Source organism: Pleurodeles waltl, chromosome 2_2 (genome assembly GCF_031143425.1).
Source record: "Pleurodeles waltl isolate 20211129_DDA chromosome 2_2, aPleWal1.hap1.20221129, whole genome shotgun sequence".
NCBI classification, from domain to species: domain Eukaryota; kingdom Metazoa; phylum Chordata; class Amphibia; order Caudata; family Salamandridae; genus Pleurodeles; species Pleurodeles waltl.
The window spans coordinates 355,054,188-355,080,950 of NC_090439.1; the positions used below are offsets into that span (position 1 = coordinate 355,054,188).

The 26,763-nt window shown below is 42.7% G+C and overlaps 1 protein-coding gene across 1 annotated transcript in view; it reads right to left on the minus strand.

Moving 5' to 3' along the window:
- The window catches only part of LOC138273417 (uncharacterized), a 94,862-nt gene extending 85,040 nt beyond the window's left edge, over window positions 1-9,822 (minus strand). The window contains exon 1 of the mRNA XM_069218888.1: window positions 9,670-9,822. Within this exon, the coding sequence (XP_069074989.1) occupies window positions 9,670-9,772 (103 nt within the window). The 5' untranslated portion in view covers window positions 9,773-9,822. The remainder of the gene's footprint in view (window positions 1-9,669) is intronic.
- Window positions 9,823-26,763: the final 16,941 nt, after the last annotated feature.

The window sequence follows — 26,763 nt, forward strand, 5'->3', positions numbered from 1 at the left end:
TTTCCTGCAACTATGGCACGTAATTGCTATTTGCTTCTTCTTCGTATGCTGCATTTTATAGACAATGCTTTAGCCTTGTCACGAGATCACTCTGATTGTGACCATCTTTTTAAGATTCGGCCTGTCCTTGATCATTTTTTAGATCAGCTTTCAGAGGTCTATGTTCCAGGCAAAGAGATAAGTGTGGACAAGTCTTTGGTCCTTTTCAAGGGGCGTTTAGTTTTTAAGCAGTACATTCCTAGTAAGAGGGCACGGTATGGAATTTAATTGCATAGGCTGTCAGAAAGTAGTATAGGATACATGTATAATTTCAGGGTCTACACTTTTAGGGATTCCAGTATTGACCCTCCTAGTTGTCCGCCGACTTTTGGAGTTAGTGAGAAAATTGTGTGGGAACTTGGTAGACAACTGTTTAACAAAGGTACCATTTGTACGTAGATGATTTCTACACTGGAGTGCAGTTGTTCAAAGAGTAGTTTAGAGTGGACACTGTTGCTTGTGGCGCAATCCGTTCTAACCGGAAAGGCTATCCAAGGGAGCTTGTCTGTAAAACACTTGAGAGGGGACAGTGCAGTGCCTCGCGGAATAATGAGCTGCTAGCTCTGAAATTTTCAGACAAGCGGGATGTGTACATGCTATCTACCATCCATTATGAGATTACTTCCCCTGTGACTGGGGTCAGGTTGCCAAAGTGCCCAAACCTGCGTGCATTTTGGACTACAATAGGCCAAATGGGTGGTGTTGATAGAGTAGATCAGAGGTTGGAACCTTACACTGCTCTTCGTAAGTCTTATGTCTGGTACATAAAGTTGGCCCTACATTTATTTCATTTGGCAACTTTTAATGCTTTTATTGTGTTCAAGGATTGTTCACCTGAGTCAAGGACGAAATTTGTTAAATTTCAGGAGTCAGTGACAGAGAGCCTTATTGTGGTGGAACAGGCAAGAGTTCCTAGAGTAGCAGTGGTGGAGGATGTGGCTAGATTGAAAGATCGCCACTTTCCAGATCACATACCTCACACTCTCAAAAAAGACTTGCCCACTAAGAAATGTAGAGTATGTGCCCGAAGAGGTATCCGGAGGAAGAGCCGGATGTACTGCCACAATTGCCCTTCAAAGCCTGGGCTGTGTGTGGCCGGCTGTTTCAGAAGTTACCACATGCAGAAAATGTTTGGGAAACACCATGAGCGTAAACTGCCTATTTTATTTTTTGATATGTTCAGTTTCACGTTTGGCATTACTGTCATGTATTTAGTTAGAGCTTTTGTGTTTGTAGTTTTGTACTTATTTTATAATTAGTTAGTGGTTTCTTTGTTGTTTAGAAACAAAACAAAGTGATGGCGGTGTGCGTGGGGTGGCCCTTGGCTGGCGGTGTGGGTGGGGTGGCGCTTGGCTGGCGGTGTGCGTGGGGTGGCGCTTGGGTGGCGGTGTGCGTGGGGTGTTGCTTGGCTGGCGGTGTGCGTGGGGTGGCGCTTGGCTGGCGGTGTGCTTGGGGTGGCGCTTGGCTGGCGGTGTGCGTGGGGTGGTGCTTGGCTGGCAGTGCCAGCCAAACGTCAGTCCACACACTCCCATCAGCTAGTGTGACTGCTGTATCAGGCATGTGGGCGTATGTAAGTGATGAGCCCTTGAGTGGCGCTGTCTGTCGATGCAAGTGTTGTAATGTCCTGGGCCCGTGGTTGGCGGCGTGAATGGTCTTGTGCATGTCATGTATGAAAGGTGTGTGAATGGACTGTAAAACAGTTGGTGCCTTGACGCAGCTTTACAGCTCACAAGCTGTGAGTCATTGGTTCTGTTTTTTGGCCTTTCAGTTATGAACAGTGCATTTACTTTTGTGAAATCTCTTGATAATAACATTTGATCTACTGAACCATCACTCACCCTCTTGCCAAATCCAACCAGTATGTGTGGTAAAAATGACAAAACCTGTTCCGCTGTAATCAGGCATCGCAGCTCACTTGTGACACGCTAGGTGTCTCAGGTGGGACCCCGATGATGAAGCATGCCACCAACTTGGTTGGTGGGTGAGGGGTCTTTTTCACATAACCTAAGTGTGTTTCTTTTCACAATTTTAGTGTTTGGCACATCACAGACGTACGTGGACACATCAAAATGATATATTACAAAACTACCTGTGTTTGGGAGGGAAGGGGCACCTATGTTTTTGGTGCTGGGTGCGGCCTTCATCTAGGGAAACTTACCAAACCCAGACATTTTTTTAAACTAGACACCCCAAGGAGTCCAGGGAGGTGTGGCTTGTGTGGATCCCCCATTATTTTCTTACCCAGACTCCTCTGCAAACCTCAAAATTTGCTTTAAAAAGCATATTTTCCTGACTTTTCTTTGTAGGGTCACCACTCCAGCACAACATTCCTACACCCCAGCGTTCCCCTCAGTCTCCCAAGTAAAATGACACCTCACTTGTGTGGGTCTCCAAAGCAGAGTCAGCCTAAAGATGTATAAAAGAAGAATAGGTGCTTATCAACTCGCTGTGCTATCCCCTCAATCTCTACAAGTTTTTGGCCTTTTTCTGTTGCAGGCACCTGGCCCACCCACACAAGTGAGGTATCATTTTTATCGGGAGACTTGGGTGAACGCTGGGTGGAAGGAACTCTGTGGCTCCTCTCAGATTCCAGAACTTTCTGTCACCGAAATGTGAGGAAAAAGTGTATTTTTAGCCAAATTCAGATATTTGCAAAGGATTCTGGGTAACAGAACCTGGTGAGAGCCCCACAAGTCACCCCATCTTAGATTCCCCATGGTCTCTAGTTTTCAAAAATGCACCGGTTTGGTAGGTTTACCTAGGTGCCGGCTGAGCTAGAGGCCAAAATCCACAGGTAGGCACTTTGCAGAAAACACCTCTGTTTTCTGTGGAACAATGTGATGTGTCCACGTGGTGTTTTGGGGCATTTCCTGTCGCAGGCACTAGGCCTACCCACACAAGTGATGTATCATTTTAATCAAGAGACATGGGAGAACGCTGGGTAGAAGGACATTTGTGGCTCCTCTCAGATTCCAGAACTTTCGGTCACCGAAATGTGAGGAAAAAGTGTTTTTTAGCCACATTTAGAGGTTTGCAAAGGATTCTGGGTAACAGAACCTGGCGAGAGCCCCACAAGTCACCCCATCTTGGATTACCATAGGTCTCTAGTTTTAAAAAATGCAGAGGTTTGGTAGGTTTCCCTACGTACCGGCTGAGCTAGAGGCCAAAATCCACAGGTAGGCACTTTGCAAAAAACACCTCTGTTTTCTATGGAAAAATGTGATGTGTCCACATTGTGTTTTGGGGCATTTCCTGTTGCGGGCACTAGGTCAACTCACACAAGTGAGGTATCATTTTTATCGGGAGACTTGAGGGAACGCTGGGTGGAAGGAAATTTGTGGCTCCTCTCAGATTCCAGAACTTTCTGTCACCGAAATGTGAGGAAAAAGTGTTTTTTTTTGCCAAATGTTGAGGTTTGCAAAGGATTCTGGGTAACAGAACCTGGTGAGAGCCCCACAAGTCACTCCATCTTGGATTCCCCTAGGTCTCTAGTTTTCAAAAATGCACTGGTTTTGGTAGTTTTCCCTAGGTGCCGGCTGAACTAGAGGCAAGAATCCACAGGTAGGCACTTTGCAAAAAACACCTCTGTTTTCTTTGGGAAAATGTGATGTGTCCAAGTTGTGTTTTGGGGTATTTCCTGTCGCATGCGCTAGACCTACCCACACAAGTGAGGTACCATTTTTATCGGGAGACTTGGGGGAACATAGAATAGCAAAGTGGTATTGCCCCTTGTCTTTCTCTACATTTTTTCCTTCCAAATATAAGAGAGTGTGTAAAAAAGACATCTATATGAGAAATGCCCTGTAATTCACATGCTAGTATGGGCACCCCGGAATTCAGAGATGTGCAAATAACCACTGCTCCTCAACACCTTATCTTGTGCCCATTTTGGAAATACATAGGTTTTCTTTTCTGGGTAACTAGGTTTCTTGATGAACCTACAAGCCCTATATATCCCCGCAACCTGAGGAGTCCAGCAGACTTAACTGTATATTGCTTTAAAAAATCTGTCATCGAAGGAAAAAGTTACAGAGTAAAACGTAGAGAAAAATGGCAGGTTTTTCTTACCTCAATTTCAATATTTTTGTGTTTCAGTTGTTATTTTCTGTAGTAAACCCTTGTAGGATCTACACAAATTACCCATTGCTGAATTCAGACTTTTGTCTACTTTTCAGAACTTTTCAGGTTTCTGGGATTCAGCATTGGTTTCACACCCATTTCTGTCACAGACTGGAAGGAGGCTGAAAGCACAAAAAATTGTAAAAATGGGGTATGTCCCAGTAAAATGCCAAAATTGTGTTGAAAAATTGGGCTTTCTGATTCAAGTCTGCCTGTTCCTGAAAGCTGGGAAACTGGTGATTTTAGCACTGCAACACTTTGTTGATGCCATTTTCAGGGAAAAAACACAAGCCTTCTTCTGCAGCCCTTTTTTCCCATTTTTGTTTTTAAAATAAACAAAACTTTCACTGTATTTTGGCTAATTTCTTGGCCTCCTTCAGGGAAACCCACAAAGTCTGGGTACATCTAGAATCCGTAGGATGTTGCAAAAATAGGACGCAAATTTGGCGTGGGTAGCTTATGTGGACAAAAAGTTATAAGGGCCTAAGCGCGCCCTGCCCTAAATAGCCAAAAAAAGGCCTGGCACCTGAGGGGGTAAAGGCCTGGCAGCGAAGGGGTTAATTAATTTAATATATACTATATATTGGCCCTCATTACGAGTGTGGAAGTCTTTAGATCGCGACATTCAGGGTGGCGGTCAGGACCACCGCTGTTGCGTCGCTCTGACCGGCACATTAAAACCCTGGCGGTCAGACCACCAGAGAATCGCCAGCACTGCCAGGATCCATGATCCCAGCAGCCTGCCGGTGGCTGAGATCATAATCCGCCGATTACGACCTTGTTCTCCGCCAGTCTTTTCATGGTGGAAAACAGGTGAAGGAGGCATGGGTAGTGCCTCCTGCTTGGGCAGTGCAGGGGCCCCACCACCAAGCACCGTCACAATGTTCAGACAGTCACCATTGCAAGCCCTTGGGGCTACAGCATTGCCGCCGGCTCAATTACGAGCCAGAGACAATGCTGTAGCCTTTTTCCCGCTAGGCTGTGGGGTGGAAACTGAGGTTTCCGTCCACCCACCTAGTGGGAAACTCCTAGTAACTCCAGCGGGGTGGTCGCCACCAAGGAGGCAGCCACCCTGTCGGGAGTTTGGCAGACGGGCTTAATTAGGGCCTCTATGTTAATTTTAGGTATTAGTAATATTATAATAATTGTTTTATACTTATTTAGTATAGTGTGTAATTTTTAATGCGTAAATAATTTTTATAACATAGTTCATAATTAATAAAATATTGGCAGGTTACTGGTTTTGAAGGGGCATAGGTTGTGAAGTTATTTAAATAACATTATGAATTGTTGTTTTTTATTTTACATTATTTGATGTTATTTATATATGTAGTTGGTAATTGAAAAATATGTAAATGAGTTCAATGATTAATTATCAGAAATCTTTAAGCATATTTTGCGACTGAATGTGTAAGCGTAATGTTCTATCATTTAATTACTAATTTATAATTTAATATTGTGTTTTGGGGTTTGCAGACGAATAGGGTGGGTAGCTTTATAAATTCTATTTTTTGTTGTTTTTTTCAGACGTTATTTTTTTGTTAAATAATTGTTCATTATGTAAATTATTTCAACTTTTTTTATTGTAGCAATTTATTGTATCTTAACTCGTTTATATAAGTGTACATAATATTAACATTTTTAGAATGACTGCTATATTAATATTTTTTTAATTTTATGTGTTTTATTTCATAACTGTTTAATTAAATACTGTTTTACCTATATTTCAGTATGTCTTTATGTAGTGTGGAAGCAAGTGCATTTGTTTTAGATGTATTATTTGTAATTGTTTAATTATTTTAGTATTAATAAATGCATTTTTAATCATGTTTAATTTTATTTATTTACAATACATATATTTTATGTTTTAATGTTTTAAATATGGTTTAATATTTTATGTTTTTGGATAGTTAAATATTTGCTTTTACAAATGATTAAGGATTAAAATTGTTATATCCAACCCTTCCTATGTCCAACACTTTACTTGATTCTGCTTACTCTGCAGAAGAATAGTAAATCTTATCCATTCAAAGCTCAATCCTTTCCCTACTGTTCCTGAGATTGGAGAAGCGATTGTAAATTTAACTCTTCCAACACTTTCCCTACTGTTGTTTAGATTGTAGCATGAATAAAAAATACAATCCCTTCAAAATCCAGCACTTTCTCTACTGTTGTTTAGATTGGAGTGGGAATAGTAATTCAAGTCTGAAAGCCCAGTATGACTTTCTGTTACCACAATACAACTTGTGGAATTATGCTCAGATTCACCATTTCAGGAGGAATACAAAAAGAGAGAGATGATCCCAAGGAAAATACCAGCAGCATCCAACAATCTTGCACCCTACACCAGCCCTCAAAAGCACTTTTTGCAACCATAAATATTTCATTTCAATGTTTCTCTCCTCACTGGGAATCCTGCTCAGTGCATCAAGAGCCATAGATGTTTTGTCAGATGCAGCCTCATCTCTTGGTATTGATTTTCTCTCTTTCCTGAAGACTAATATCCCTTACTGACGTCATTCCCGTGTGGTTCCACAATGCACTACTAAAGAACTTAGAGGCTGATATATATATTGGTGGATGGAGTAATCACCTTCGCCATGGCGTGGTACTTTACGCCCACCATGGCAAGGGTACTCTTACCTCCATATTTAGAGATGTTAAAAGCCCCTAAAGACATCCCTTGCCTTGTCACAGCAGTTCCTAGAAATATACCGTATGTATGACAGATGGCAGGATCAATATGACGGAGCTGCAAGTCAAATTTACAACATTTTTTATTTTCAAAAAGAAAATCACAAAGCATAATTTTCTTTTTTCAGAATAAAAAATAAAACGAGGCACCAATAGGGCATTGAGCACTTTTCAATGTCCTTTACTACCAGGTTTTTATATATAGCCAACCTGTAGACGGCCCTTACTCTGTCAGAAGGGCGTGACCACAACACAGAAAGAGTAGTTCTTACCGCTGTCAAAAATATAGTCCACCTGGTTCTATATTAGGTGGGCAGACCATCTTATTGGTGGGGAGGGAACTCTGTTGTCATTGTGACGAAGTTCCCTCTCCGCCAACAGTTAAATCAGACCCTTAATTATTTTTCTAAGATTCTCACCATCATCATTGACTTTCTAGCAAATAGTTGGCCCTTGTGAGTATTTAACTGAATGATCAAACTTAATTTTCACATATTTTGGATCTTATTGTTTTGGCTATTTTCAATGTTTGTAAATCTTGATTTAGACTCTCAAGATACTTTTAGGATAGCAGTGTTTTGCTTCTATGATATTCTCTCACCCAGATGTGTGGGAGCTTATCAAAAACACAAATCAAGCCTTTGGCTTCTTTCACACTTGTTGCGTGTCAGCTGGATTCCTTACAGTCATTATATCCCAGTGCATCATCTTGCACACAGTTTGTAATGCTAGCCTACATTTCCCAGTCCTCAGACTAGGCACTTCCCAATAAAATATTAGTGAGGAAAGTAAGTTCTTAGTCTGAAGCATAAAAATTATACTTTTCTTGAAACTAGCACACATTTTACAGAATTATGGAATCCTCGAGTTTTTTAATGAAAGGAATGATCACAAAAAAAATCTTGAGGAGTTTGGCAAAATCTACATTAGTTTCTGCAATAACTGGTGTATCTTAGATACACAGCCCTTCCTCTAGACAGGACTTCACAACAGTCTGGAAAAAGGATTTCATCTGGTAAAAAAATGAATGGACTTTTAGTTATGTTTCTTACTCGACCTTCTTCGGGCACTGTTGCTAAGATGTGCCAGATACTAGGATCAGGTTATGGTTCCCTAGAAGTAAAATTAGGGTGCATTCCATTTGGTTTGCTCTAACGTAAATCTTTCTGATCTACAGACATAGTGCACTCTTTCGTTTTCCAAACAAAAGAAAACTTTTTTTTTTTTTTTTTTTTTTTTACAAAAACTAACCTCCAAAAGTGGGTTTTTGTTTCTGTAAAACAAAAAACTATTGGCCTTGACTCACTGGGAGATTTCTCTCAGGGTCTCGGACCATTTTTTTTTCTCCTCGAGATTGCCAAGAGGGTGGACGATCTGACATACTTACACTGAGGGTTACAAGTCAGTTGGGCTATTGGTGTTAGGTTTTAGCAGGCACAGACACAGTCTCTAATATTAATGTACTTTTAAATAGTCCCTAATGCTTAGTGTCACTATGGCCTAATTTATTGGTACTCGTTTTATTGACTACAAAAATAATCACTTATTCATGTTGAGAGTCAAACTTATGAACTGCCCTTGTATCCATACTTCAGAATTAAGAAAATACAGCATTTCCTACTGTGGGAAGATGCTGCCAGTCTACCCAGCTCTTATATGAAGGCGAGAAAAGCACCATTCTGGGTCAGACAGTGATACCAATATTTGACATTCAGCTGAGGGTTTAATAATTCCAACCTTTCACCATTCCCCATGTCATTTTTGGTCCTGATGAGACCCTAGTATCCAGCATGATGGTCGAAACGCCGTCAACACAATAATCAAATAAGACCGCTTTGATTACGTTTTGAATTATCAATCATTGTATCGAAAAGAATACTTTATAACTTAATAAAAGGCTGTCTTTGTGAGATACACCAAAGATCACAGAACTATAAGCAATTTCTTTATTGCTTTATGGTGTGGTGTCTCGTTCCTCACTTGGGGATCAATTTTTCAAATGTCACTCTTTGTTTATTTTCATCAAGTATGATTATAAAAATGATTCACCATTATATACTGATGCAGCTTTCAAAACATTAAAAACACGTTTTTCACATATATATTGGTATTGGATTCAGTGGAGTTTTTTTTAAAGATTCTAGACAGATGAGTTCCGTCTTCATTTACAATTGTTTTGTATAAGTTAACCATTAACAAGGTTTTTCTGCTATAATATTGAATTTGATTGAAAATTACTTTCACTTGGATATGTGTTTTGCTATAATTATACCCAGGTTTAGGTGGACATTCTGGGTTGCTCTTGTATTTGTTTAGTGTCATTCACAAAAAAGGCATTTTTGACAGATGTAATTTAAGTGTCATGGCGCAAAAGCCAGCTGGTGGTTTCTAGAAAGACATTTGTACTCAAGAGGCACCCTCCAGTAGAAATGTCTAAGCACAAAGGCATAATATGTGTAACTTCACGAAAAATGCAAGTTATGTGTGGGATTATCAAGAGAGATTGCGCTTTCGAATTTAGTTTCGTTTGGAAATGGGCTTTCATACAAAGCCAGTTCCTCTAGTTTAGTTTGTCTGGAAGTTTGTGACGCTTCGTCCTTTTACACCCCTGTGCGTATATTATCTGGGAGTCTCCGCTTCAAAATGAAAAGCATTCTTTGAGCTACTAGCGCATCAACTTTCAGAACACTTTTTTGTTAAAACTGATAAATACTGTCACTTCAAGGGATATGTCATATACTGACCCATACTTTGGAACATTCATCGTTTAACAACACAGACTCATCCTGTGTCTATTTTAACGAATCTTGTTCTTACCTTCAAAAGACGTTGCCGACAGGGCATTGAAGAACACCATGCAGACAAAGGATATGAACGAGAGAACAATGAGCGCGATGAGGTAGACGTTCCCAGCAGCCATAATGTGAAAGCCCTGAGCAGAAAAAACAGCGCGATCTCTGAGGCTTCAGGGGCTCCTATGAAGGCAATTAACCCGGCCCATTAATGCAGCTGGCTTTTAAGCACTCGGAATGCTCCGCGGGCTCTTATCTAGAGACTTTGTCCTCCAAAACTAACTAGGCGACTGCTTATGAAATTTCATTACAAACGGTGCACATGTCGAAGTGCTGGAGATTATACAAGCAACTTGCATAATTCACCTTTGAAAGAAAACTGGTGCTTTACACCAGTGGCATTGATGAAAATTCTGGACAGGACTGTAAAATATTCAGGACGAAGGGCCAAAATTCAGAACAGAAATGCAGGACAGAGGGTCAAAATTTAGGACAAAAATTCAAGGACAAAGGTCAGTTTTACAGACACACCCAAGAGAGGCTATGCCTCCCTATGTTATCAGTGCATTTATTTACTCTTTTTTAACATGCCACTATTTATTCACTATGGTCTTTTTATAATTGTCTCCTGGTATGCTACATTCAGGTGTCACATTATGTCCTTGTTCGGTAGTAAATTATTTCCCTTCAGCACTGTGTCAATGCCATCACCCCACCCAAACCTACCCAATCTTTCTTAAAGAGAAAGTAACAACAACGTTTTGATTATATTTCTGAACATTTTAAAATCCCTGGCTGGCAGTTTGGGAAACATTAAGGGGATTAACCTTATGCTAGTTTAAACAAATTGAACAAAAACATCTGGCTCACCCCAACCGCCCATGGACTTTCAACCTTTTTTTTCTTTTTTTTTTAATAAGGCAGGGCAGATGGTGTGGGCGGTAGTCTCACACCTAATGTCAGGATGCGAGGTACCCACAACTTGTCTCACAGCACTAGAGTGAATGTCTGTGACTCCACATCTCAGAACTGGGAACCCGAACTGCCAATCAAAGATAATAAAAGAGGAGGATGAAATTGAAATCAAATAGGAGATTGTTGCTATGAACCCAGGATAAATAAGGAAGAGAAGAACAAGGTGGGACACTTCCTAAAATCAGATAAGATCGGTCCACCAAAACTATCAGAATGTATTGGGTACCTGGGGAGTTTTCTCTGCGGAGAGAAACAGAAGAGGACTGCCAAGTGATTGAACAAGCAGCGCCCACCCACCTTGGCAATTTCTACTGGTGCGATAGTTTGCTGTTCGTGCTTGTAAAGGGTGAGCAGGACCCAGACCCCTTGCAAGGTTGTACAAGGCAATTGCCCGCTTTGTCCATGTCTTAAAATGGTTTTGAAACTGAATAAAAGCCAAACTAACGATCTGGGTTATCCCTAAGTGTCAAGTACACATAGAATCTTCAAAATATTTTGGATGTAAATTGCACAAACAAAATGTAAACATTTCAAAATGTAATTAGTGTTTCGTTAACATATGGCACTGTTATCCCCTGTATATACAATTGGACCTCAGAGTGAACTGGGAACCAGTTATCTTTCGATACCTAGTGATTAATATCTACCATTCTCTCACTGATTTGAAGGATGGAAATCTCAGCAGAGCATCACAGTCCCTCCGAGTCCAGTTTGCTTTTTGGTCTTCTCTTCTGCTTTCTGTAGTGGGCCATGTGGCACTAATGAAGATGGTATGCTACCCGGATGATAGTATTATTTTGCGAACCTTCCCCTGCTCGTCCTTCTTTCCTTCTTCAGAGATGCCATACATCTGATTTGGTCATTGGGGCGGCGTCAGGTAGCTCTTTCCACTCTAGAGCTACCCGTGACTGCGGGTGGATTAGGCCTTCTGAACTTAGAACGCTATTATTCAGCTGCACAGGTCCAATTAGTGGCTCACTGGCTTTCTGCCTGCCCCCATGCATGAGATGAGGTTTGTCCGTAAAGACTTTTAAGGAGGGCTTACTGCAGTGCTTATTGTTTCCTACTGACCATTCTACAGATTATCATCCGGGGTTATCATGCACGGCTTTCTCTTGCGTTGCTAGAAGCTGTAAACTTACTGACACAAAGAAACCCTGTGCTCCTGCACTACCTTTGCTAAGCCTTCCCACTTGCACAGGACAGCTGTGCTCAGAGCAACTCCATCAGTGGCATGCTGCAGGTGTCTTAAAATTGGGGGATTTGTTTCTGGATGGAAAGCTACTAAATTTCCAAACCATTGTGGTAGACTACCATCTTCACCCGGTCAACTCCTTACTTACAACCACCTTAAACAATCATTTAATGCCCCATTTAATGTCTGCCACCTAGCACTAAACCTATATGAGGTGTGCCAGAAGATCTACACCATAGGGACTGGGGGCAAACTGACAGAATGGGTGTACAGACCTTTCCTGCAACATTGAGACCACTCCAGGTCTTCTCATCATACTACCTGGGTGATTGATGTGGACAAACCTCTGCAAGATACTGACTGGACTAAATACTGGACTTTCCCCACAAAGTATCCAACGGTTGTCACTTTAAGTACATTCATAGAGCTTCCTTGGGAATTCATTCAACCCATTGCTTGCCATTGGCATTGTAGTTTTTAACTCACATTTCGTGGCTTTCAATTTGCTGGCTTTATTTGTTTTAAGACTATGCAGCTTGAGTTCATCCCTTCACTTGCCCAAACCTTATTTACAGTATCTTTCTTAGTGCTCTCTTTCTGTCTACAGGCCTGTAAATCTTGTTCTTATCTCATCACATTTACTGTGCATTCAAAGAACGAGATTAAATGTCAGGCTCTGTCTTCGGTGGCAACTTAGTGTTTATTTTTCTTTCTCCGACTTCAAAGTGAGAGGATTTATGTGACAATCTTGCTGGATACTGGGGTTAGGAAAGAGTTTTTTCTATCACTTGGCAACATTTAAATAAACTTCAGAATATATTAGAATTATGAGTACAAATCAAGCAAATTTTTGTTAATTCTGAACTGTGCCGGAAACTAATACCTTTATATTCAAAACAAATAATTGCATTAGGTGATGCAATTTCCACACATCATCGTCTGTGTTCTGTATAGTTTTATTTGAAAAACTGTGTGGCTGAGCAATCTAATGGTTGTTTCAATCAAAAATGTGTTATCTGTAATGGCAGTGTGTTACTACACCATGCATACTCCACTCCACTCTGCTCTGCACCACTCCACACCATTGCACCCAACTCTGCATCACTTCACTTTACACAACTCCAGGCCACTGCACTGTGGGACACTGCACTCTTCTTCACTCCACTCTATGCCACTGCACTCTATGCAACTTTCCCACTACACCTGTGTACTTTACTCTGTATCACCCTACTGTATGCTAATGCACTTTGCGTCTCTTTACACCACTTTGCTCTACTCCTCTGCACGCTATACCACTCCAGTCTAGGTAACACCAATCTAGTCCACGCAACTTAACTCAATGCCACCCTGCAACACTGCACTGTACACCACTGCACTGTATGCTAATACACTCTATGCTAGTGCACTTTACTCTGTAACACTCAACTCCATGCCCCTGCATTCTATATCAATACACTGTACGTCACTCTGACCTACTCTATGGCATGGCACTCTACACCACTTTGCTCCATGCCATCAAACTGTATTCCACTCTACCCTGCATTTCTCCACTCTACGCCACTTCACTCTACTGTGAAACAATCTACTTTATGCCACTGCACTCTGCACCACTGCATTCTATGCCACTGCACTCTACCATACACCTCTCCACTCTAAACAACTGCAGTATATGCCACAGCACTCTGACACTCTACTCTGCAACACTGCACTGGCCGCCACTATACTCTACACCACTCTACTCTGTACTACTGCATTCTGCACCAATACACTCTATTCCACTGCACTCTACACCACTATACTCTGCATAACTCCACTCTATGTCACTGCACTTTATAGCACTACACTCAGCTCTCCACTTCACCATGCTACACTACTCCACTCTGCAATACTCTATGCAACTCAAGTCTACTCTGCACTTTATGCCACTGCACCACTCTACACTACTGCACTATCTGCCACTCTATTGTATGCCACTCTACTCCACTGCACTCTATGTCACTCTACTCTGCCCCATGCCACTGCATGCCACTGCACTCTATGCCAATGCACTCTAAACAACTGCACTGTATGTCACTGCCCTTTACTCTGTCACTGTACTCTATGCCACTGCTCTCTGTACCACTCTACACCACTGCACTGACACTCTACTCTGCAACATTGCACTCTCTACCACTGTAAGCCACACCACTCTTCTCTGTACTACTGCATTCTATGCCACTGCACTCTACACCACTATACTCTATTCTGCACTGCACCACTCTACACCACCCTATGCCACTGCACTCAATGCCACACAAGTCTACTCTGTATTCTATGCCACTGCACCACTCTGCACTACTGCACTCTGCCACTCTATTGTATGATACTCTACTCCACTGCACTCTATGCCACTCTACTCTGCTCTATGCCACTCTGTCACTGCACACTATGCCCCACTGTACGCCACTGCCCTCCACTCTGCACAACTGTACTCTATGTCACTGCTCTCTGTGCCACTCTACAACACTGCACTACCACTCTACTCTGCAACACTGCACTCTCTGCCACTGTACTCTACACCACTCTACTCTGAGCTTCTGCATTCTATGCCACTGCACTCTATGCCACTATACTCTGCATCAGTCCACTCTATGCCACTGCACTTTGCAGCACTATACTCTACTCTGCATTGCACCACTCTACGCCACTGCACTCTAAGCCACGCGAGTCTACTTGGCACTCTATGCCACTGCACCACTCTGCACTACTGCACTCTTTACCACTCTATTGTATGCCACTCTACTACACTGCACTCTACGCCACGCTACTCTGCCCTATATCACTCTATGCCACTGCACTCAAGGCCAATGTACTGTACGCCACTGCCCTCTATTCTGCACCACTGTACTCTACGCCACTGCTCTCTCTGCCACTCTACACCACTGCACTGACACTCTACTCTGCACCATTGTACTCTCCGACACTATACTCTACACCACTCTACTCTGTACTACTGCATTCTACGCCACTGCACTTTATGCCACTATACTCTGCATCACTCCACTCTATGTCACTGCACTCTACAGCACTATACTCCACTCTGTACCGCACCAATCTGCACTACTCAAATCTACGCCACTGCACTCTATGCCACACAAGTCTACTATGCACTCTATGCCACTGCACCACTCTATACTACTGCACTCTCTGCCACTCTATTGTATGCCACTCTACTCCACTGCACTCTACCCCACTCTACTCTGCCCCACGCCACTCCATGCCACTGCACTCTAAACCACTGCACTCTACGTCAATGCACTCTAAACAACTGCACTATACTCTACTCTACACCACTGTGCTCTACACCACTGCTCCTATGCCACGCTACACCACTATGCCACTAACATTTAGCCATGCTGAACAGCAGCCACTCTGGTGTATAACGTGGCTAAAACACATTGGCAAAGCCAATAACTCTTGCGTAGGTGAGACTTATTGGCTTTGCCAATGTTTATTAGTACTATGAGGTGCTGAGGTCCCTGTAAGAACTGTGAATCTGTAAGTCCATATTTTAAACATGCATTACACACATCATATTATAGGCCGCTACAAAATGCAAAATATACATTTTGGTTAAATAAAAAAAAGTCCTTCTAAAATACAGATTTGAATAATATACAGTTTATACCTCGTACTAACATTTTTTTTATAACAGTCCAATAAAACCACACACTCGAAAGCTCACCTTGGGACATCCTTATAGTACCTCTCTAAAAGAAAATAGCTTTGTCATCAGAAAGCTTCAAGTAACTCCTTTGATTAAAGTCAATGCAGGTTTCCAAGCCCTTTTACATTTGCAGATTTACCAGTTACACACGTTTGCATTTCTTCAGGGAAGGAGACACGCTGGAAAGAAGGCCTTTTCGTATTTGTCTGCCCCTCTCTCCCTCAGAGCACAGGAGACTCCCTTCCTTTCAATCCAGCTGGGGAAACTGATCTGTCCTAATTACATTTTACATTTTGTCCTTTAGGTGAAAGGCTAAAATTACAGACAAATACTGTCCGTTAAGCCTTCCATCACGGACACCGTATGGCAGGGCGAAATTACGGGCAGCCCGTGAAAATTACAGACTGGTGGTCACCCTACGTGTACATCCTTCAGTGGCTGCAGATGCAACCCTTGTCGAGCCTCCGTCTACCACTGACCTCAAAGGTTGAATTAAATGCAAAGAACATGGGCTGTTTTTTCTGCCTGTTTTTCATTGTACTAATAGTGAATAACACTATATTAATCATTCTTACTGTGATGAAAAAAATTGTAGCACACATAGCTGGAACAGGACCCTTGGTAGCAGCTGTGGTAAGTAAATATGTTTTTAATGTATCTTGTGTGCATCCTTGCAGGTTAGTGTGCTTATGTGAAAGAGAGTGTTAGTGGGAGCATGTGTCTATGTGTTTGAGTGAAAGTTAATGTAAGTCAGTTACAAGAAGCGAGTAAAACTGTGTAAGATTGAGAATAAGATTTTTTATTCTTTGATGCAAGGAAATACTGAGCTAAAATTGCTGTTCTGCCTTGTGTCAGAAGGATAGAGAAAAATTCACTATATCTACTAACAAATGGTGCATGTTAGAAATGGGTCTTTGGTTGCCAGTCAGGTTACTCCCTGTCTAAGCAAGGACCTTCACTACTCAGGAACAATGTGTAAAGTATTTGTACCAACACACACAGTAATACAGTGAAAACACTACAAAATGGACACCACACTAGTTTGGAAAAATAGGCAATATTTATCTAAGTCAAACAAGACTAAAATGACAAAAATCCAACATACACAAGTCAAGATATGAATTTTCAACAGAATAAGAATCTTACTCAATAGAAAAAAATGGAAACGTTAATTTTACACAAAGTACCTGGTTTGCGTCAAAAATAAATCTGCATGGGTGAGCATGCATCGGAAAAATCAATGTTGCATCAATTCCTTACTCGCAAGTGAGGCTGTGCGTCATTTCTTCTCCGGTCGGGTCAGCGATGCATCGTTTTCTCCCTCGCAAGAGAGCGATGCATAGATTTCCAGACAGGGCACCTTGGATCCGTGTAGGTTCGGGTTGACTTTGATGCCTAGGGATGATGGGTGGAAAATCTGGTCCCATCGTATTAGAAAACCATGCTGCATGAACTTTTCATCGTTATCAATAGCCGAAAGCAGGTGTTGTGCGTCGTTTCTCTAGCCGCAATGCGTTGATCTTCCAGCCTGCAATGCAGGTGGAGTGTTGATTTTAGCCGCAAAGCCAGCTGTGCATCTTTATCAGCCGTGTTGCAGATGGTGTGTCAAACATTTCCCCATACGGCGTTCTGTGCATGGATTTTCAGCTCTGTTCTGCCAACTTCACCTTTCAAGGGCCCAGGGACTGGATAGGGCACCACTTGGTAGGGCAAGAGTCTCAGCAGAGAGTCCAGGTGCTGGCATAGGAAGTCTTTGATGGCCCTGAGACTTCAAAACAGGAGGCAAGCTCAGTTCAAGCCCTTGGAGATTCTTCACAGGCACACACCAGGGACTTGGAGACTGCATTGTGAGAGAGAAGGCGCAGCCCATTCAGGTGTGTGTGACCACTCCTCCCTACACTCTAGCACAGATGGCTCATCCGGATATGCAGGCTACACCCTAGCTCCCTTTGTCTCACTGTCTAGAAGGGATTCACAAACAGCCCAACTGTCAAACTGACCCAGACAGAGAATCCACAAACAGGCAGAGTCACCGAATTGTTTAAGCAAGAAAATGCCTACTTTCTAAAAGTAAACAAACAAAAATGGATGGATGGAATGCAGAACCAATCAAACATTCACCCCCAGTCACAGATCCGGGTTTAATCAATTAATTATTTTGCTCACCATGCCATCCAGGTTTGAACTCAGCCATATGCAAATCAGTCTTGACCCTGTTCTCCATGGGATCAGTCCAGCCCAAACTGCCAGACAATTGATGGATTAAACCCAGATCTGTGACTGGGGGGGAATGTTTGATTTGCTCTGCATTCCGTTCATTATCTGTTGTTTTTGCCTTTGTCGCCCCAAGTGGAAAAGGTGTTCCCAGACGTGTGTCCCGTGCTTGCTATGCCGCCAGATTCAAGCTAGCCTGGCTGATGAAGGGTGATACCCTGAAACCGATCCCAGGATGCTTGTTTCTGGTCCAGGGAGGACCTGACCTGGCAGTTCGGGCTGGACTGTTCCAATGGGGACCAGGGTCAAGACTGATTTGCATATGGCTGGGTCCATACTGGAAAGGCATGGCAGGCAAAAAAACTGATGGATTAAACCCAGATCTGTGACTGGGGGTGAATGTTTAATTTGCACTGCATTCCGTCCATCATCTGTTGTTTTTACTTTCTAAAAGTGGCATTTTCAAACTGACTTCACTAAAATATTTATTTTTACATTTCAGAGACCCCAAACTCCATATTTCTATCTGCTATCAAAGGGAATCTACTCTTTAAAGATATTTAAAAGGCAGCCCCCATGTTAACCTATGAGAGAGATTGGCCTTGCAAAAGTGAAAATCGAATTTAGCATTATTTCACTGTTAGAACATGTAAAAACACTCAAGTACATGTCCCACCTGTAACATACACTGCAGCCTGCCCATGGGGCTACCTAGGGCCTACCTTGGGCGTGCCTTACATGTATAAAAAGGGAAGGTTTAAGCCTGGCAAGTGTGTACACTTGCCAAGTCGAACTGGCAGTTTAAAACTGCACCTACAGACACTGCAGTGGCATGTTTACAGGGCTACTCATGTGGGTGGCACAACCAGTGCTGCAGGCCCACTAGTAGCATTTGATTTACAGACCTGGGCACCTCTAGTGCACTTTACTGGGTACTTATTAGTAAATCAGATATGCCAATTACACATTGGAGCACTTGTCCTTAAGCACTGGTTAGCGGTGGTAAAGTGCACCAGTGCTAAAGTGCCCAGGGTAACAAAAACAACAAAAATAGAGTTCAGCACACATCAACAATCTGGGAATGAGAGGCAAAAAGTTAGGGGAGACCACACCAAGGATGCCAAGTCTAACAAAGGTATTTTGAACCTTGATTGCTAATGTGTTTGTTTCATTGATCTTGAATACTATGATCCCCCTATGTATTTTCTATTGGGTAGCAGAGGATGAGTGAAATATATTCCTGCATTCTTATCCAGCACTGCGAAGGATTAAGTACAGGTTTACAGAGGGTGTCTACATATTCGCAATTTGCACAAAGGAATGCTAGACCTACCACCATTTCACAAACTCTACTATGGAGTTTCTTTTGGGTAGAAAACACTCCTTAGACGTGCTGTTGCAGGGCCATGGTCGGGATTGATAGTGATTGAGTGACAGTGATTGAGAGGGGCACAGGCAGTCTTTCCTCATATCTCCTGTCAAATATGAAGCAATTTATTGTAGCAGCCTTGAGGGAAATTTGCCAATTTCTTCTACAAGTCAGAGCACTTCAGGCAAAGGCACAACTTTCTGGAGGTCCGAATGAACTGCAACACTCAGCCCATTCATAACCTAAGGGTTGTATGTTAGAAGTATCTTTCGTAAAATTGTATCGCACTGGCGTCTCACAATGGATTTTCATTGGCAACACCCGTAAGTATGGCTTCCAGAAGAAAGGGCCTCTTCATTCACTGGTGACTTTGTGCGAGATACTGAGAGTGAGCGAGTGGGGTACAGCAATGAGTCAATAGATGAATACATAGATGTTTCCGTCCGTGCTCTGAACCTCACATCACCTAAGCACTTGGTCATTCATACTATTCTATAGCTAGTCATATACCCATTGACTTATTTTATCACTTAACAACTCACACATCCACAATATCTCACACACAATCTCACCAAATAAAGCAGAGGCTCTTTAAGTGCTAGAACATTTGGCTTTGGCAATGCTCAGATCAAGTTACTTGAAACCAAGCCATTCATTTTCTGTGGCAAATTGTCAACAAGCGCTACCAGCAACCCAATGTCCAAAGGCGACCAACACTTTTTTCTAAGTCCCGAAACAACTAGTGAATAAAAAACAATCACAAAGTAAACACATTGTGGTAAGAAATGTATACAAGTCCTCCCGTCTGTCCCTGAACTCAGCAAACTACACACTGCACAAGAATCACAATTGTAAGGGGTGATCTTTGACATTTCGCTCTGGGGTTTGTTATCTAGAGACTTTGTCCTCCAAAACTACTGCTTATGGAACTGCACTTCAAGGGTACACATGTCGAAGTGGTAAAGATTATACAAACAACTTGTATAATTTACTTTTGTAAGAAAACTGGTGCTTGAAACTATTTATGGTTCTATTCCTGGAAGAACAGCCTCGGGAACGACAGGAGGGAGATAACAGCAAAATACACACTTCAGATCACTGCTTACAAAACACAAGAGGCGTTTTCCCTGAACAACGCGCATAACATTGCACTTGACTGTTTAAGTTTATGGCTAGAGTTGCATAAGTTCAAAGTCACATCGATTTAGGTAAGGGCTATTTGCGTTATGTTTTTTCATTGCTGAGCCCTTATGCGCTTCGACGGATGTTGCATGTGGCCATGATTATGTTTTGAAGGCTTGAAATAAGAGAAGGGGGTTAGTTGCTGAAGGGTCTCTGGAACCGTCACTCCAAAACCCCTCCCACAGGACACTCATAGGAACATGGTAGTTACACCTGGCCTGCTCATCTGGGACTTTTGAGCCTGGATGTCTGTATCAATAATAAATACAGACGTGGGATGGAAGGAATGCCTTAATTCGTCTTAGCCGCTGGGGATCGCTTTAAAAAAAATATTTGGGCCCACTATGACACTCAGAGACCTGCTACATGCTAATCCGGCTGGTATTGATCCAATATGAACAGTCCAGCCAGAAATGCAAGGCCAAGTCCCCTCCAGACGGAAATACAAGCAACCTAGACGGGGTTTGATCTACTTAGGTTCATCAACGAGGCATAGTTTAGTCCTGTGGCAATATACATTCATAGAAACATTGTGGGCACATCTGGCCTGTATCACAAAGGCTTTCAGGCCTGTATGCCGTGATCGATGATATATCAAAACCACACCACCACAGGCATTCCCTCTTTTGCATGTTCCCAACCAGAAAGTAAATGATCAAGTGTCCCCTTTTCATTGTGCAGGTGCTAATTTCTATTCCCGTGTATTGCTTTTTAGAATGAAGTCCAATCAAAAACCTCTGTCCCTTTTCTGAGAAATGCCCCAGGAACACAAAAAAGTGTAAACGGTATTATTTTCCAAGGGCAGTTTCTGTAATCAAGTATTAGGTTTGTTAGTTTATTTAAAGTCACCCTTAGCCGTGTTGCTCGCTCTGAACCCTACAGAATCTCCCCATTTGTTTCCGGTTCTCCCCCCCCCCCCAAAGGGGAGAGAGTTCAAAGGGCGGTGGTAACACAACCTCTGCACAGGTACCCAAGAGATATGCCCACAAGGTGCTGTCGCTCAGAGGAGAAGAGGCTCGGTAAATAAATTGGGATTTCCCTGACTCTCAGTGATCCCCCAACTTCCTCATCAATAAGGCAGATAAAAACGCTGAAACCACCAGTGGGATGAAGCCCATTCGTAAAGTTCTGGCAAAGACGCTGGAGATAGTGGGCCAGTGAGAGCCCCACTAGGTCCAACAGCAGTTAGTGGTGGTTATGCTAAGATGGAGAAAGAAATAGAGAATTGCACTTCGACTCTTCATTGAGACAGTGGGAGAGGGAGATGGAGGCATTGAACTCTCTGTGGCCCGTTTTGCGGTTCACACTTGGAGGAGACCAGCCTTCTGGACTGTTGGCACAGAGTGGTCCTCTGGATCCCCAAATCACCTCCATAGGGGTATAAGAAGATTTAGATAAACGGAGGTACTGCAGACAGCCTTGGGACATATTACCTGTCAAGAAGAGGGCAGTGCCACCCGGCTGGAAGCCTCAAATGCCACCATAGCTAGGAATATGCCAGGCCAAATCGCCTATCAGGTGAGAATTAACAAAGTTTTAGTAAGTTCAAGAAGCAGGGTGCTGTGGGTGCCACACACAGGGAAACAGTGACGAGGCAAAAGGATCAAGATTACAGGTAAGTGGGGCAGTTCTCTTCTATGGCAGCAATCCTGCAGGTGAGACAGGCCTCCTATTCTGCACTAGAAAGTAAAAAAGGGGAAGTAGCATTGATATTGCCCGGGTTCAACGCGACCCCATGGAAGAGTTGGACATCTCAAACCTAGGGAACAGGGTCCCACTATTACAGTGTCCAGCTTGGCTACAACATTGCAAATCTTCTAATTCTATGCAGAAAGCAAGGATGATAGAGGAAAGTGGAACAATCTATGACTTTTGGAGTTCCCAGTGGTAGTATCTGGAACACTTCTTGAAAACTTGGCTGAGGAATTTTGTCTCAACGAAAACCCTGTAAACATGCTTTGTTCTGGAGAGGGTACACCAAGCACTCTTCCAGAAGTTCCACCTTTCCCTCCACACCCCACCAAGGCCACACATCACAAAACACAGAACAATAAACCTCAGTTGAGATCCTATGGAAAGTAAGAACAAGAGACATTGTGACCTAAGAATAGGACTGGGGGGAATTTTAATTACACCAACATAATTGTGGTAATTTCGAACAATGATATTTGTATGCAGTTACAGAGATAACGTTCTTTATGCTACGTCCAGTTCAGGAAGGCATGGTAGTGTGAGATGCAGGAAAAACATGAGTGGCGCAAACATGAGCAGCATCTTCCCAAAGAGAGTGGCAATTCCTTTGATGTGGGTAAGTGGACAAGCATTTCAGGTAGATTTTCTCCAGAGCAGGCCATTCAGATAATTGTTGAACATGAAAGTACACAACTGAACGCGAGCAGCAGTTCTTTCAATAAGAGTGACCGGACAATCAACTAGAGATTACATTTTCCAGTTGCATTTTTACCCAACAGACCATTTGGGTAATTTTTGGAGCATACAACACATTTTTTGCATTTTTGTTTAAAACAGAAGGTGCAACAGAGACTGGGAGGCGACTGTACATACAATAGAAACGTCCTCTGCCTCTCTTTTGTCCGGTCCTTGATAATTTTGGAATTAGATTTTGGAGAGAAATCATCATTTTCTACTATTTACTTCATCCGTATCCATGAAATGTTTACTTCTTGGGAGAATCAAGTAAGTTCAATGTAGTACTTTGCAAAAACGTTTGTTTGAGGGAGGGTAGGTAGCAGATGGACCCTTGTGTGAGCAAGTTGTTGTTTTAAAGGATAATGTATGCAGAGTTTTGAGCTGGTGGAGGCTTAGTGTTATAGATACATTTTCTACATTTCCTTGTGTTTTTCTGAATTGTGCACATACTTGTTGATAATTTTGTTTTGTTTTTTGTTTTATGATTTGGGGCCCAGCCTGCCCCAGAGCAGGCCTTTAGTATATATTTTGCTTCACATTCTTACTGCTGCTGTGGTATATGTTTTTTAAATCATTTTAAGAGATTGTGGATGGCCTTTTATAAAATGCAAAATGTAGGTTATTTTTTGTCTGTATGTGGTTGTTTGGTGGCTAGGGTCAGTGTGGCTTTGGAATTCAGGGCCATGTAGCCAGGCATGTTCATTTGTTCTCAGCTACATTCTTCCTCATGTGCTTACAGGCCATTTTTGATATCGTGTTTTTCTATTTTCGGCAACTTTAAAAAATATGCAAAATGGGTAATTAATGTTGTCTTGTGGTTGATGGTTTGTGGCTGATAAATTTTAAAATTGATTAAATTTTCTTTTCTGACATGGCTGATTAACTGGTGGTGGGTGTTTGATCTGGCATCCTTGGCATGTTTTCCCCTAACCTTTTTGCTTCAGACCTCCTTAGAATTCGGCACACTTTACCACTGCTGACCAGTGCTAAAGTGATTGTGCTCTTTCCCTAAAACATGGTAACATTGGTTTATCCCCAATGGGCATGTTTAATTTACCTATAAATCCCTAGTAAAGTCCTCTACCTGTGTCCACTGCCTGTAAATTAAATGCTACTAGTGGGCCTGCAGCACTGATTGTGTCACCCACTTAAATAGCCATTTAAAAACATCTCAAGCCTGTCATTGCAGGGCCTGTGTTTGCAGTTTAAAAACGATCATGTCGACCTGGCAAAGTAAACCTTCTGCCAGGCCCAATCCTTCCTTTTTAATATATATGTCACGCCTAAGGTAGGCCATTGGCAGCCCTAGGTGCAGTGTATTTAAAAAGTTGGACATGTACTTTTAAGTTTTACATGTAGTAGTAGTGAAAAATTCTTATATTTGTTTTTCAGTACTGCAAGCGCTTGCTCCCTCATGGAATAACATTGGAGTTCCTGCTACCCTTTTGTAACTTTCAACTGGGAAGAGATAGATTTTCCAAGTTTGGTGTCTCTTGAATCACAATTTAAAATCACAACTTATGGTGAAGTTGGATTTTATATTGAAATTCAGACAAATACCATTTTCAGAAAGTTGGCATTTTCCTACTTTAACCATTTGATGCCTGCTGCCTGTCTCTACTAACATGTCTGGGATGGGTGACAGCAGGGCTTTGTGTATTCCTGAAAGACAGCCAGACACAATGGAAGCTTAGATGTGACCTGATGGGCCTGGATGTGTCATCCTCGGGAGGATGCGAGGGATGAGCTGGACACAGCCTCACTTACACCTGAAGAGGCTGTGTCCTGTCTACACACAAAGGGCTGCATAACCCCCTGTACTGTGTCTGGAGCCAGAGAAAGAATGGCAGGAACTCTGAGCACTTCAGGGGCATGTCTTTGAAGTCTCCCCTACGTCACAAGCTCAACTGGGTATAAGTACTGGACCTCTAACACCACCACTTCAGTACACTTCTGGACCTGTGGATACTATGCCAGGAAGAAGGACTGCTGTGCTGCTAAATGACTGCCACTCTGCTGGACTGCACTCTGCTGGACTCCTGTGTTGCTGTGCTGCCCTCTTGCCCGGGAGTGAGAAGGACTGGACCTGCATCTCTCCAACTCAAAACCCAGAGTGACTCCAGGGGCTAGTTGGATGACCACCTGGTCTGAAGTATCAGGGACATAAAAGACTTCCAACCACCCTGCTCCTTCACCTGGACACTGCCATCTGTGAGTCTACCCTGCCATGTGGTGCCACCCCAATCCTGGACACTTTGAATTGGACCTAAGGAGTTTGCTCCAGCGGAACCGATGCATCCTCTGTTGCAGGAGCAGAACTGATGCATTGTCACTGCTGCATAGAGCAGAACAGACGCATCACTGCTATTGCGTGGGTTGGAACCAGTGCAACAGACTCCCATAGCCGCTACACCCCACAACTTGGACCAAGGCAATGCATTGGGGCCTAAGGTAACTACAACTCGTTCCCCCCATGCACAGTTTTTTCTTCAATAATTTGACTTCCAATGTTCCATTGATATTTTTAATTGACATTATAAAAGTTGTCATGAGTGCTTTAATATTTGGGTACTTAGCAGTGCATGATGAGGGTGAGAGTTATTGTTACCTTAGGCCACAAGTAATAGTTACTTGAAGTAACTCTAACTAGAACTTTTGAATTTCTATGGTTTTGCATAAGTAAATTCAGAACCAAACTATAACGTCCCTGTAACATTTTGTTTTTTAATTGAATGTCTAATTTTTTAAACTCTATTTCCTAACTAAAAGATCCCTGTAACCTTTGTTTTTTCAGTGAATTTCTATGTCTTTTCTTAACATTAAGAAATTTTGATTACTATACGTTAATCCAATCATGTCTGCACACAGCCTTTGGTTGTGCGCAGCGGGAGATGGCCGCAGGGCCTGGCCAACTTCCTATAACCCCCTTGAAGTGCCTTTGGCTGTGTGCAGCAAATGCTGGCTGCAGGGCTGGTCTCTCTCGGTGTGAGAATAGGTGTGAGAGGGTGTCTCTGGGTGTAAGAGTGAGTGTTAGAGTATCTGATTGCACACCAATGGATGAAAGATGCATTCACCTCCACAAAGGATTTCAGACCGTTTCTCAATATGGAAGTGAGTTGTAAACACACTTGCTTTGCATTCACCAAGCCCAGGAGTTAGGATCAATTATCCATTACAGAAGTGGAGATTCAACTGGGGTACCTGCTACATTTATATTTGTAAGAGATTCCTGCTGAGATTTAATTTCTGTGAAATGAGCATCATGGCCAAAACGTAAGCTTACCTTCTTGTTTATCACACAAGAGTCTGTGATTTTGCACAAAATGTCTATCCAACAGGAGCACTTCCTACTGGTTAGTTAGTAAATGCTACCTTATTGGGTTAATGGCCAGTGTTGGGGATTTTAGCCTCAGGGACCCCAACCCCAGAGGCCCACTACCTTTCAAGGGGGAGGGGGGGCACACAGCCCAGGAGTTGGGATTATTTGTCCATTACAGAAGTGGAACTTCAACTGGGGTACCTGCTACATTTATATTTGTAAGAGCTTCCTGCTGAGGTTTAATTTCTGTGAAATGAGCATCATAGCCAGAACGTAAGCTTACCTTCTTGTTTATCAAACAAGAGTCCACAGTTTTGCACAAAATGTCTATCCAACAGGAGCACTTCCTACTGGTTAGTTAGTAAGTGCTACCTTATTGGGTTAATGGCCAGTGAGGCTGATTTTGGCCTCTGTGACCCCATACCCCATGGTCCAGTCTTCTTTAAATGGAGGAGGGTGTCTGGGTTCCCCCCCCCGCAGCCGATTTTGGCCTCGGGGTCCCTATCCCCCAGGGCCCAGCCTTTTGTCCTGGGAACCCCGCAAGGCACCCAGTTTGCAATGGGACGGCAAGGGGAGCCTCAAGGCCCTCTCAGTCTCAGTTGGCTCAATGCTGTCACAAACATGGAACTTCTAAACATGCAGCTTTCTGTCAGTGAGAGCAGTAGTTTCCTCTGTTTCCCTGCCTGCATGTCTGCGACAGAGAAACAGATGAAACCTCTACTCCCAGCA